Raw genomic sequence first — 15,466 nt, 5'->3', positions numbered from 1 at the left:
GCATTTTTGTAGTTATGCCACTGGTGGAAACTGTAATGGTTTGAGGACTTTTATTTTGACATTGTTGAGAGTGCCTGAATGCATGAATCTCTTCATTTGTTTGCTGTCTCTATATTATAATAAACGATTAGCTAGAACTGTGACAAAAAAGTAAACAGAATACAAAAAAAGTATTATAGAATTTGCTGTTCCGTTAATTTTAAAAGAAAGCCAAAACACTATAATGCTTTCTCATTTACTTTCAGTATTTCACAAATATGTTTAATATCAATAAAAGAATTGTTTGCAAAAAATACTATAATATGATGAGAGACAAAAAGTGTTTGCAATCTAAATAATTGTTTATTTTACAGATTTTTTTTCTTCAAGTTCAAAATAGTTTTTACTATCTTTGAATTAAATTGTGTGGTGTGATATATATATATATTCTTATCGGTTCCTAGCTTCAATTCCAATAAGATAAAAAATCTAATATAAAAAAATTTAAGTCAAACATTTAGATGTCAAACATGTATTCTGTCTTTTTACAAAGTATTCTGCTGCAGCTGAATGACATGAGCAAAAATCAGCAGCCTACAAAACACTGCAAGAGGAATTTTGCCTGTACTTTAAAAAAAAACACCATAGCAAAAACAACTAGATTATACATTTCAAATATTAAAGTATTATAGACAAGTAAACAGTCAGTAATAAGATAGGAACAAACAAATCAATTAGCAATATCATAAATAAATAGAACTAAACAAAATTTCAGGTACAGAAAGTGTAATTAAAAGTTTAAAAACACTGCATAGTTTTCTTTTTATAAATAAAATAAAGATGAATCAAGTATAGTTATTAAATATATTCAGTCAAGATCAGTGAATGATTTTCTTTAGTTCTTTGATTAACATTAATGACAGGCAGCGCGTTTATTAGGCTGTTGTCTCTTTAAGCAAAAATACTGTACATGTGTGTTTTATTTCTCATCTGCTTACGTTCATGTAAGACAAAAACAGTTGTGTTGATGATTATATATTGATATAGTTTTCTGTGTATTGGTCGACAAATATGAAAGAAGTCAGTTTTTGGCTTGGAACAACCTTTTTTACATTGGAAATACATGGAACAGTCTGAGAACGGACACAAACCGAAACCCACAGCGGGATGCCGACCACTGCTCTCTGTGCACGCTCTTGAGCTTCATATGCGCTGCACACAACCAGGGCGCGAATTCTTTCTGTTCCTGCACTTAATCGTTTTTTATCAAGTTGAAATGCAAACGCAGGAATCGTTAAGCAGAATCGAAATTCACGCGTCTTATCGATTACCAGTTTCTTGGAAAATTGGAACCGGTTCTAAAATGGAACCTGTTTTCGATACCCAACCCAACATATATATGCACAGTTTTAAGATTTTTTTTTTTCATCTTATATTTTGTATTATTTCAGTTTTATTTCAATAACCAAAAAATTTTTTGAATAGTTTTAGTTTACAAGTTTATCTTTTTCAAGGAGAGTCTCTATTGAGCATGTGCATGACATCTAGCGTGTGTTTAACTAGCTCCTATTATACTTCCCCTCTGGTTTTCCCTACTCAAGCAGCCTAAATGACCAAAACCCAAGTGAAGATGAAACCCTGTCATATAGTACATCACCCTCAGCTGTACAGGGAGAGCGAGCGAGAGAGAAACAGGAGTAAAATAGAGAACCGAGATGGAATTGGATTCGTGCTCTCAATACGGTCGAGGAGAGCGATAATCTTCCTCTTGTTTCACACTGCGACTTCAACTTAATTAACTCATCTTGCAAAGCATCTGCTCTCCAATCAGACTCCATTTTGAGAGGGTCAATCCGTTCATCTCCAACAGCAAATGTACTCACGTAACCACATGCATGCTCTATGCCAGGGGTCCGTTCATTAGCAATCACACCGCCAAAAAAAAAAAAAAATGGCACAGAAATCATATCTACAATGGCATATACAATACACTACTATTCAAATGTTTGGGATCAGATTTTTATTCTATTGTGCAAAGATGCATTAAATTGTTCAAAAGTCACCATAAAGACTTCCATAATGTTACAAAAGATCTATTTCAAATAAAAAAATTTTTTTTTCCTTCTATTCATCAAAGAATCATGAAAAAAATAAAATGTATCATGGTTTCCACAAAAATATTTTGCAGTTCAACTAACATTGAAAATAATCAGAAATGTTTGTTGAGCAGCAAATCATTTCTGAAGACAGTTTTAAATTGTGACATTACATCACAATATTACTGATTGTATTATATTTTTTATTTAATTAACACAGCATAAGAGACCTCTTCCAAAAACATTAAATAAATCTTACAGACCCCAAACTTTTGAAAAGTAGTTTATACTAGATGTGTACTTTGCTAATTTTTACAGTTTACTATTTACTGTTCAAGTACTAAACATGCAAAATGATTAACTTTGGGGATTGGTACAATTTTCAAATTGCTGATCTATGGTGAAATGCATGAGATGAGCGTCTTTGGCATCTCTATGTTTTATTTATTTATTTATTTATTTTTCAGCTTTAGCATGTAACACTGTTTTTAGGCAAAATATCAAGTTAAAAATCACTATTACTAGTGCACATACTTTTCCAGGCAAAAAATAACTAATAAAAATGTTTTACATTTGCATTTTCAAAGTTGTAAATAAATATTATTTGAGTGCATTTTATATGAAAATACTATTTCAGTTTTTTGGTGAAATTTACTATTGATTTCTAAGTGAAATCCTGCACCATTTCTTTCAGTCGGTCTAAAAATCTATTAATGTTTGCAGTTCAGCTGTGGTCTAAAAATGGCACAATTTACTAATAATGTTGTGTTGTTGCAACTGCTTGAGTTGATAATTGGTTAGAAGCTAATATTTCTTTGTCTTTCTATGTCTTTCTGCTTTGATGTGCGCTGGTTGCATGCATAAAAAGGTTATTTTTCTCCTGAAGGATGATGTAAGATGAGCTATGAAGTAGTTTTTGCCTCATAATGAGAGGTTATCAGATGTTCCACGTGGTGACATGTGGTCGCTAGAGTTGCCATATGCTCTCTGTGGACCAAAAGCCAACACTCGCTACATGAACACACACACAGAGTCTGAGGAAAAATGCTAATTCATGTCAAGCTCTAAGGGACGGGGGCACAGAGCAGTTATTTGTGCAATTTCTGAACATGCTGGCGTACACACAGTAATCCGTGTTGAGCTGACAGTGATATTCACTGCCCTTTTCCTTCCCCTGCCATTGCTGTGGTTTTTAATAATTCACCCGGTCTGAAATAAGTCACATTAGCACTGTCAGCTCCTGTTTGGGCAGCCAAGCGAGAGAAGACTATTACAAGCTGCTTGCTCTTCTCCTCTGCTCTTCTGCCTCTCTGGTGTTGATTAATAGTTCGTTTGTCAATCCTGATGGCATGCAAAATATACAGCATGAACATATTCATGTCAGAATCACGTTTTGAGGCAATAATATTTTATCCATTATGTGTTTTTGAATTGAAACATTATTTTCATGACAATTAAACACATTTCCCCCATTGCAAAAGAATCTCATTACTGTAGAGAGAAAGTGTCAGCATGTTCATAGCAGCTCTCTGAATAATAACATCTGCTTTAATGACAGACATTTGAGGGAAACTCTATCACACCCTTGAGCACTGATGGAAAGCAAGAACACAGTAAGAAAGAAATGCATTCTTTTTTTCAGCAAGGATGCATTAAATTGATCGAAAGTGACAGTAAAGTCATTTATTCTGTTGCAAAAGATTCTATTTTAAATCAATACTTATTTTTTCAATTTATATTTACCAAAGAATTTTGAAAATAAAATGCATCTCAGTTTCCACAAAAATATGAAGCAGCACAACTGTTGTCAACTTTGATAATTAGAATATTTTTGAAAATATTAGAATAATTTCTCAAGCATCATTCGACACTAATGTGGCAGTAATAATGCAAAAAAAGTCAGCTTTGATATAAATTAATTTATTTTACATTATATTACAAAAGAAAACAGATTACTTGGATCGTAAAATACCATTTAACAATATTATTGTTTTTAATGTATTTCTGATCAAATTTTGGTGACTCCTTTTAAAAATATAAACTTTGAACCATATGTCTGTAGACTGTTTTTAATGCTCATTTTAGGACTTATTGTTGTGTAAATAAATAAGTGTAAATACAGTACATGCCATGTCTTAACTATGGATAATTTAGAGTTAGAGACTCAATACATTTTTCAATTAAACGTAAAGAAATAGAACAGTAAGGAATTTCAGGTGTAGTTCTAGTTGAGATAATTAATAATTTTTAGCCATTTGCAAATAATATTTTACAATATGCACACATGCACTTTTATTTATATGCCTAATATATCAAAAGTGCAAAACTTTTCAGTTAGGATTTACATTAATTACATAAATGATACCATATTTTAATAAAAAAAAACTGGCATAAAAAAAAAAAGGTTGAGTAATCTTGATATTTCTATTGGTAGTTTAACATTTCTATCATAAAACAGTTGTTAAATTTTAAATGTTTAGATGCTTTCATTTTACTACGCTCTCTTTCAACATTAAAGTTTTAACTTTCCGCTGGAATTCACTCTCTGCTTCTGTGAACAGTAAATCCCGCCTACTTTGATTTGATTGGTCATCTCAATCATTTTGACATTGACGAGCGCTTTCAGACCGCTCAGGCAGACCAGCATGCAAATCAAACAGATGCATCCCTACAACAAACAGAGCTTTTCAATTTGGCAACTTAAAAAGTGAGTAATGGTGGTTATGAGAGTAAATAGTGCCAGGACAGATTTTAGGGTGCACTGTCTCTTTAAAATCGGCCACTTTTCAGGCTTTCAGAGATCAGTTGTTGAAAACTGCTCCGTCATTCCTAAAGAGGAATCCATTATCTACTGGTTTCACATGTTGTCGCTGCAGCTGGGCAGGTGGTGTTGTCCGTGGCACTTTTATAGCCAGAGCAGCTGTCAATATCCGCAGTGGGATCGAGACACCTGAGGCTCACAGTCAGGGTCCTCCGACGGCCGTCCCAGGAGGCCGCTGGGCATCTGCTCTCCGCTGCCTTTACCTGAGAATCTCACCGGCTTGGAAGCAGCCTGTGGGAAATCATAAACACACACACACTCGGGGATGAATGAGGTTTGATTACGCACCTGCTCCAGCTCGAGTCTGATGGAGTCTTCTGGCTGCTGAAGAGTGACCGCTGCCAAACGCTGTTGATTCAGACGTTCACACTCGCTCCACACGCCACCGCAGCTTCCATAATGAAACTCATTTCAGCCCGCACGATCTCGACACTACACTTTTAACTAAATGACACCCTGAGCCATACGGATATATCCCAGACAGACATCTCGTACAAAAATGGACTGTGGCAATATCATGGTGTTCTTTAAAGTAACTTGGAGTAACATGTAAATATTCTGCTGATAATGTAAATAGCATATGTGACCGTGGACCACAAAACCACTCATAAGGGTCAATTTTTTGAAACTGAGATTTATGCATTATTTGAAAAGCTGATGAAATGGCTTTCCATTAATGTATGTTTTTTTTAGGATCAGACAATATTTCGTTCATATACAACGATTTGAACATCTGGAAACTGAGGGTGCAAAAAAATAAAAAAAACGGAGAAAATCACCTTTAAAGTTGTCCAAATGAAGTTCTTAGCCATATTACTTTTCGAAAATTAAGTTTTGATATATTTACAGTAGAAAGTTTGCTAAATATCTTCATCTTTACTTAATATTCTAATGATTTTTGGCATAAAAGAAAAACCAATAATTCTGACCCATACAATGTTTTGTTGACTATTTCTACAAATATACCCCAGAGACTTGAGACTGTTTTTGTGCTCCTGGAACACAGATATGAATATACAAAACTATGCAACACTATGCAAAACTTGCTTATTCAGGGTGTTTGCTAGCAGTGTTGTTAACTAAAACTACTTAAAATAATTTTTGTTACTTGAAATAAAGCTTAATATATACTTTATATATAAACATGCTGACATAATGCTAGGGGTTTTGCTATTGCAATAATCATTTATTAATTGAAATTAAGCTGTAATAAAACATATATATAAATATTATGTGAAACATTTTTTTTTACTTAATTGAAATTTGAAATGCTGCCTTGTTCATTTATTTATGATAAAGTGGTTTCCAGTACTGCTGTGATTGTTTTTGTGCTCTGTGGTTATTAAATACAGTAATTTCTTGAGATGTTTAGGAGCATCTGGAAGACTGTGTCTATATCGTGTTTCATTAATTATCTGTCTGATATTAAATCTCGACCCCAAACTCCAGCTCAGCTCAGCCAGTGTTTCTGAGACGACAGCATGTTTCTATTTCTATTTGCTGATTGGACACATCTCACTCACTCCTCTGATAATTAGAGCGATGCAATGAAAGCGGATGAGAGAGGAGGTTCAGTACAGCAGTATCTTTTGATTGTGTTTTGCTGTTATTCATGGATGCTGAGGCAGGGAATGAAGTGGAACGTGTTTTCAGGAGCACAGCTGTATTGTTATTGTGAGAAGTGATGCGTAATCTTACCTTGACACACATTTTCTGAATGAAACTGATAAATGAGCAGCCTTGGCCATTCTGCACATCATTCTGTTTCATTTCAGTTGTCCTATAGCAAAACAAAAGCACTCTAATATATGTAATATTATATTTCCTGCTAGTCATTTGCAATGCAAAACTCAAGTGATTTGACGGAGCATTGATATGTGGTTGCTAAGGTGTTCTGAATGGTTGCTAGGTTGCTAAGATCAAAGTCAAAAGTAACTAATGCCGCGTTTCCACCGAAATTACCCGGAACATTTGTACCAGGAACTTTTTTTCCCAGGAACTTTTTTCCCCCCAGACCTGTTGCTTTCTGCGTTTCCACCGCGGTGTAAAGTACCGGGTAGATTAGGCAAATAGACTGGTGACGTAGGTCTGCGCGCGTTTCTCAATACAAAGTAGCGCTGATAAAAAAAAAAAATTAAAAAAAGTACGCTGATTTTGGACGTGCATCCTCGGTAGTTGGTTCAGACTTTCTGCATTCGTCTCAGGAGTGTGATATCCGCGACGACGCAAGTCCGGTAAATCTATAAACAGCAGCGTACTTGATAACTTCAGTCTGCTCGTCATGGCTACTGCAATTTTCCTTACTGTATATTTACAATAAAACGAAATATGATATCAAATACCACTGCCTCCTTTCGTTTTCATTTAAGCATAATAACAGCTGCAGAAATGTACTTAGTTCAGGGAAATGTGTATATGCAGCCATTACAATGAAACGAAATATTATATAAATTTGCCTTTTTTATTTTCATTTTAACATATAGATAAATTGAATACAGACCAAAGAAAACCTGTTAGATTTACCCCGCAGCTGAATTATATGTTATGTTTAACCACTAAAGACACATCAGAGCCAGCGGCACATATCAGAAGGTCTATCCCAGGAGAGGCTGCTCTCTGCGGATACATGAGGACTGAGCTCCCGCTGATTGAGTGGAGCTCACCGTCTACGAGATCGGCAAAACACATTTTTTAAATAGGCATGATCTTTATAAATAAACCATAGATTTGAGTTTTAAACAACTACTTCTCGCCTGAAATACTTTTAAAATTACATTTCATGACACAATAACAGTAATATTTGAAAATTATCCGAATAAATGGTGGTTGAATTCAACCAATGCTGCGTGAACTCAGATCGCTTTGGCTACTGCAATTTTCCCCTCAGTATATTTACAATAAAACGAAATAGGATATAAAATACCACTGCCTCCTTTCATTTTCATTTAAACATAATAACAGCTGTAGAAATGTACTTAGTTCAGGGATTATTGTAACGTTATATACAGCCATTACAATGAAAGAAATATTATATAGACTTGCCTTTTTATTTTCATTTTAACATATAGATAAATTGAATACAGACCAAAGAAAACCTGTTAGATTTACCCCGCAGCTGAATTATATTTTATGTTTAACCACTAAAGACACATCAGAGCCAGCGGCACATATCAGAAGGTCTATCCCAGGAGAGACTGCTCTCTGTGGATACATGAGGACTGAGCTCCCGCTGATCGAGTGGAGCTCACCGTCTACGAGATCGGCGAAACACATTTTTAAATAGGCGCTGTCTTTATAAATAAACAACAGATTTGAGTTTCAAACAACTACATTCTCGCCTAAAATACTTTTAAAATTACATTTCATGACACAATAACAGTAATATTTTGAAAATGTTGATCCGAATAAATGGTGGTTGAACTCAACCAATGCTGTGTGAACTCAACCAATCAGAATGTTTAGCGCCAAAGTCCCGCCCCCGAAAGTTCCTGAACTTTAAAAAAGTACCACCTCGCCAGCAGGGACTTTCTGGGGGGCATTTTTTTACCCAGAACTTTTATTTAGTTCCTGGTTCCTGCGGTGGAAACACACCAAGTACCGGACCAAGTCCCTAGTTCCTGGGTAAAGTTCCTGCGGTGGAAACGCGGCTTAACATTGAATATACCATATTGTGCCTTTTTTGCTCGTTTTATATATTGTTTTCGATATTTTTCATAAGCAATAGTAATAGTGATTCTTACCTCAACAAATCCAAATATAATAGTAAAAGAATATTTTACAATGATATTAACAATTAAGATACTGCTACATGCTAATTAACGTTTTGATAAGTATGAATATAATAAAATCACTTATTAAATATTAGCGTGCTGTAACATACTACATAATGATTGTTTTAATACATATGAATGAATTAATAAATATTTACTAAATATTAACCTATTGTTACATGCTGCTTAATGAATGTTTTAATAAATATGAACGTATTCCTGACAGCATGGAAGGTCAAAAAAAATTGAATTTGATTTAAGCTCATTTGAGTGCATTTGAGTTTTGGTTCTGGCAGTGTGGTTTTGGATCTAGGTCCAGTTTTATGCAAATTCTGTCATAAATATGGAAAAATAATTCTTTCACTGTCATCAAGTCAAAAGCTGGATGAACAATTGCGAGAAAGAAAGACATTATTGAGGTTCGAGCGCAGGCAAACACTGCAGGGCACAGACAGTAAATCTGATTAGTATTCATCTGACATCAGGCCACACATTATCATGAGGAGAAGGATGACAAAATGACAAAGAAGATCTGCTTTCCTTCGCCTGGATTCACTGGTGTTCAGGACGAGTATTGCTCGTGGGTTTGGAGAGGCTGGACTTCATGTGGAAGAATGAGAGACGCTACAGGACAGGGTGATTAGTGTTAAATTAAACTGAATCCATTAAAAAAAGTTACTTAACCTACCTTAAGTTACTTAAAAAATCTTTAAATACTCAAAAATCTTCAAGGGACTTCCTTAAGATAAAAAAGTACAGGTCATGGTTATTAACGATAATTAAAATTAAAACCAAATTTATAAAAAAGTTACTTAAAGGGATAGTTCACCCAAAATAAAAATCATGACATTAGTAACTCACCCTCATGTCGTTCCAAACCCTTAAGACCTCCGTTCATCTTCAGAACACAGTTTAATATATTTTAGATTTAGTCCCCGAGAGCTCTCAGTCCCTCCATTGAACATTTTTTTAAGCATCGAAAATACATTTTGGTCCAAAAATAGCAAAAACTATGACTTTATTCTGCATTGTCTTCTCTTCCGGGTCTGTTGTGAGATTTCAAAACACTGCAGTTTAGTGATATCCGGTTCGGAACGAATATTTCGATGTAACTGGATCTTCTTGAACCAGTTCACCCAATCAAACCGAATCGTTTTAAACGGTTTGCGTTTTGATCATCTCCACTGTTTCGAGCGTATTGAGCTCAAGGTTGTTGAGAGTGCACCAGACAGCCAGCTCTTTAACCTCTTGTCTGTAAGCAGACTCGTCACCGTCCTGAATGAGGCCGATGAGTGTGGTGTCATCTGCAAACTTCAGGAGCTTGACACTGGGATCCTTAGATGGGCAATCGTTGGTGTACAGGGAAAAGAGCAGTGGGGAGAGAACACGTCCCTGGGGATCTCCGGTGCTGATTTAATGTGTATTTTCCCAGCCTCACTAGCTGCTGCCTGTCTGTCAGGAAACTGTTGATCCACTGACAGACGGAGGTGGGCACGGAGAGCTGAGTTAGTTTGGGCAGGAGGAGGTTTGAGATGATAGTGTTAAAGACCGAGCTCTGTCTAGGTGTTGCAGAACATAATGCTTAATAAATGCTTAATGCTTGGCTGACATATTGCGAGTGGCATCCCAATATGTTATAACTAATGGTGTGCTTACGTTATTGTGGTGGTAGCAAACCTCAAGGGTCTCATTAGTCCAAAAATGTGCTTCAAACCATAGTCACTTTGATTTGTAGTTTGTTCAAGTATCTGTGGATATTGATCAGAGTCTGTCTGAGAACAATAACCAAATTAATCATAACTGATTGTAGAAGACAACTGTGTTTTTTGTTTGCCTCCATATTATTCTGTTTGTATTTGGTGAAGATTACTTAAACTTAGTTTAGTAACACTTTATATGAAACCTGCGTATATAACATTTTGTAAAGATATTCATTATGCCTTATAATCAGTTTTGCTCTCCTAAATACCTGCAACCACTTTTATGATGCAATATAATTCATACTTATCCATGGTTATATCTTTAAAACAAAAAAAAAGTTATATAAATGAATTAAGAATTATTTTCTTTAAAGATATAACTTTATGCAAGTTTCGCAATGCATTATAAGGTTACTATTATTTCTGAAAAGTTATTATTATTATGTAATTATTTTAAAAAATACAGATTTCATAACATACTTTTTTATTCTTGCACATATATTTTTTAGATGTGTGAGATTCAGTTCATTTGGGACCTTATCGTAGTATGTAATTATTGCCGTTGTTTTGACGTGATGCATAAAGCCACATTATAATAGATTACATTAATACCTAAATTAATCCTTGCTTCAGAAATCGAATTATCCCACAGAGAATTGCGCATTTGCATGGCTGATATTGAATTTAATGGCATGCATTATTCAAGCCTTTTTATTTATTTCAGGTTAATTAAATTAAAAGTCTTGTTTCCCAGTTTGCCATCTGCTGTTGCTTCGAGCGTACAGATGACTTGTTCTGGTGTGTGTGTGTGTGTGTGTGTGTGTGTGTGTGTGTGTGTGTGGTGTGTGTGTATTTGTGTGTTTGTGTGTGTATCCCATCTGAAGGGGCTTATTCTCAGTCTGTTATGAAGGTTAAAAATATGCCGGAGGGAAGCATCTTCTCTCTCTGCGGTTCTTATTGTCTTTGCTCCTGTCAGATTGTCTCCCAAATATAATAGTTAACGACAATTACTGTAATTAACTCTAATTCATAAAACATATAGTTCTGGCTGTAGATTCTGATTGGATGAGTCATATTCAAAGCTACTATAGTATAAAATAGCAGATATAAACACTTGTGTGCTCAATTGGATGTTCATATATCTGTACCATGGTATTTACATGGAACTCTAAAGAACCTCAAAGGTGAACTTCAAAGGTTAACATGTTCTATACTTGCTGAAATAATTGTGTTTTTCATACGATTTTGAATAATTCTGTTTATTTATCAACCTGTCCTCCAACCAATACGCTTGTATAGGTCGTTTGTCCAAATCCCTGAAATACAACCCATCAGAGCGTATCCTACAATTGCGCCCCTATTGGCAAAAGGTTGTTTTCATATTGATGTTTTGTACTCTTTTATTTGCCCTCTGGTTTGAGTTTCGTGTAGCACAGTTAGTAGATTATTGCGTTATACCTTGATATGTAATCATGCTATCATGGGTTCGATCCCAGGACGTGCACGAAAATGTATATGCTCAATAAATCATAATTTAGCATGATTTCTGTTAGGATTAGGTTAAGGGGTGGGGTTAGGTGTGGTCATTCGAACGAATAAGCCACCTACAGTAGTAAAATATGTAGGAAATACTGTGAGATTGGTGTAAAACGCCCACATATTGCATTTAAATAAATGTGCTTTTTTGATTGGTAATGACGTTATACGTCAATGCATGACTACAGACGCAACGCAATACTGTCATTATTTTTACACCCGCTAGAGGGCGCTTAACTTTAAAACGTAAATAGAGGTCGTAATAAATGCTTGCACAAACGACCTATATGGTCGTTTTTGTTGGAGGACAGGCTCGCATATTTAAAGACAACAGTAGTTGACCAAGGTGCTGTACATATAAAAGGGTTATAAAACAAACAACAACAATAAAAGTAATATACAAAACATTACAAATCAGAAAACAAACAAAAACCCCACAGCTGTCAGACTGTATTAAACGCCAAAGAATTTAAATATGTTTTAAGACTAGTTTTGAAAGCAGTTAAATTTGGGGCCATCCTCCAGAGTTTATGGGCAGCTACTGCAAAGGCACGATTACCCCCGTGCTTCAGTCTTAATCTAGGGACCGTCAGCAGCATATGATCAGCAGACCTCAGAGACTTTGATGGGACGTGCAATTGTATTAGGTCAGAAAAGTAAGTTGGTGCTAGGCCATTTAAGGATTTATAAGCAAACAGTAAAACCTTAAAATCAATGCTAAAACGAACTAGAAGCCAATGTAGCGAAGACAATATAGGCAAAATATGTTCCCGTTTACGTGTTCATGTTAAAGGTCGAGCTGCTGCATTTTGTGTGAGAGAAAGGCTTGGCTGACACCAACATAGAGAGCATTATAGAGAGCATTACAATAGTCTAAACTTGATGAAATAAAAACATGGATAAGCCTTTCAAAATCATTAAATGACAAAAAAGGCTTAACTTTAGATAAAAGCCTTAACTGACAAAACTTGACCTGACTACCGAGTTTAACTGTTTGTCAAGTTTAAAATCTGTATCCATTATTACCCCCAGATTTTTAACAGTTGATTTAACATAGGGGAGCCAAAGGGCCCAAATCAATGTTAGAGGTTTTATTAGTACAGTTTGGACCAAATATCAAGATTTCAGTCTTGCTCTCATTAAAATGTAAAAAAGCCATCCAATCCTTAATGTGTTTGAGACAGTCAAAAATAAGTTTTAAAGGAATGGCATTTTTCTGTTTCAGTGGCAGATAAATTAGTGTGTCATCTGCATAATAGTGAAATGAAATGTCATATTTCCTGAGAATTGACCCTAATGAGAGCATATACAAGGAAAACAGCAATGGGCTGAGAATAGAGCCTTGAGGGACTCCAAATGGAAGGGGTGCTAATGGGGAAACATTGGTCACCAAGGCGGACAGAAAAAGTCCTGCCTGTTAAGTAGGACCTAAACCACTTCAGAGCAGTACCTTTAATTATTTTACAGTGGAGTGAGTTTGTGAACACCATTCAGTTATTCGACTTTGCCTGTCTGGCCTTTTTAGGTCGCTGGGATAATTACATTTTATTGATGATGTCCTTGAACGGGGATGGGACATATTTGAGTGTTTTTGGATGCTGTGTAGATGGACACACACACAATCACCATTTATCCTTTACTAACTGTGTGTCAGTAATTACCGACCACACACACATACACACAATAAACTTTCTCTCTGAATATCACATTGGCTATTACTGATCTTCGAAAGCCCTTGAAGCAAGCAGCAAACACAGTGAAAGTGAGTGTTTATTGATGAAGAGGGTCATGATTTACAGTGGTGTTGATCACAGGTTTAATCTGCTCTGTTGCTTTTTATGTAGTATGTGGCTCATTAAAATTTTGCAATATATCATATAAAAATAACTGGATATTTACTTTTTCTGAAGTAAATGTGACTGGTGTTTGCTCATGCAAAACTCACAGCCATGAATCTAGCATTATGCATGGTTGATAGGGTGTTATAAATGGTTTCTAGGATGTTCTGGGTGGTTATTAAGGTGTTCTGAATAGTCGCAGGGGTGATCTAAAATCTCTGTAATATTTTATGACTCTGCTCCCCTGTTTTATTTTCCAACAGGTCAAATGCACATCTAATGACTCAGTAAAGTAACAGCACACAGCTGCATCGGTGTCTGGAGCACAGAAGATTTGCAGTGTTCACAGACCTCTTGACCACTGACTTCCCATTTCCATAATTTGCTATCATAGGACAAGGGTTTTTAAAAATCATTTTATTGAGATTGCACTTAAAAAGAGCCGATGAAATCTTTAAGAGCTGAGCACAACATAAGATCTATTCAGTCTGTATACATTTCAGTAAGTTCTTATGATGTTATTGTTATGCATTAATATTATCCTGGTTTGGAAATCAAGTTTAATATTACATAATATTTCAAGGTTTTCCATGGATTCTCTCTCTGGTTATCAGAACAACAGTTGCATTATTGTTTTTACAGTCGAGATCAGAACGTGTTATGTTTGGTGAACAATGAAATGAAAACAGGAGCCTGATCAACAGAACAGATCTAATCAGATATTGACTATGTACTAACAGACTGCTGTGTGTGTGTGTTTCGACAGGCTCCGCGGATGGGAACGCTGATGGGTGTCTACCTGCCCTGCCTGCAGAACATCCTGGGCGTGATTCTGTTTCTCAGGATGACCTGGATGGTGGGCATCGGCGGCGTCATTGAGGCCTTCATCATCGTGCTCATGTGCTGCTCCACGGTCAGTCACAAACCATGCAGCAGAAATCTGACATGAAAATGAACTTAACTTTGATGAAAATGTCACAATTTGAAACATCTTTATGGTATTATAATTAAGGTTAATTTCAAGTTCAAGTTTTTGCCAATCATAATTAATATAGGAATTATTTATTTATTTATTTGTATTAATATTTTGAATTAGCTACTTCAACTTATTTTGGAATCTTGGTTTGTTTACATATTTGTTTATTTTTAGTTTATCATCTAATATTTATATTTTATTTCAGTTTTATTTGAATTATTGAACATTTTTAATAGTTTTTATTTTAGTTAGTTTTACAGTAAAAAACAATGCTTTTGATTCTAGGTTGCATTGTTCTTAGGTTTAATGAGGTCCACTTTATTTCTGAATATTTTCAGCCTTTATGAATCATTGCATTTACAGTGAATAATAAAGACATCATACTTCCACATGCACACAGCTGATGCAAGCATCTAATTTCTGTTGATTTTGAATTTGCATGTCCCAACATTTGCATGCCATCACATTCCCAAAGACCCGCTGACCTCCTGCTGCACATATGTGACCCTGGAGCACATAACCACAAAAAATGTATTCTTACTATAAATATATCAAAACCTGTCACTGAGCAAGCATGCACTTCAACATACATGCCCATTATTGTAATGTGTATGTTTTGCATGTGCAACCTAGATTCTCCAGCGCCCGTGGTAATAGAAGTGCTATTTTTATCATGAGCTCAGGAATCTCACTATTTTCTATTTCTTCATCTCTCTTTCACTCACTCTCATACATACACATCGTGTGATT

At 35.4% G+C, this 15,466-nt stretch overlaps 1 protein-coding gene across 5 annotated transcripts in view; it reads left to right on the top strand.

The window, feature by feature from the left end:
• Nucleotides 1–15,466, top strand: part of LOC113104808 (solute carrier family 12 member 5-like) — a 125,842-nt gene that overhangs the window by 85,695 nt on the left and 24,681 nt on the right. For all 5 annotated transcript variants that reach the window (XM_026266143.1, XM_026266141.1, XM_026266142.1 and 2 more), the window contains one exon: nucleotides 14,507–14,653. In XM_026266143.1, the coding sequence (XP_026121928.1) occupies nucleotides 14,507–14,653 (147 nt within the window). The remainder of the gene's footprint in view (nucleotides 1–14,506; nucleotides 14,654–15,466) is intronic.

This window comes from Carassius auratus, chromosome 6 (genome assembly GCF_003368295.1).
Source record: "Carassius auratus strain Wakin chromosome 6, ASM336829v1, whole genome shotgun sequence".
Classification (NCBI taxonomy): Eukaryota; Metazoa; Chordata; class Actinopteri; order Cypriniformes; family Cyprinidae; genus Carassius; species Carassius auratus.
The sequence above is the reverse complement of the archived record's forward strand: the minus strand, read 5'-3'. Positions and strand labels throughout refer to the sequence as shown.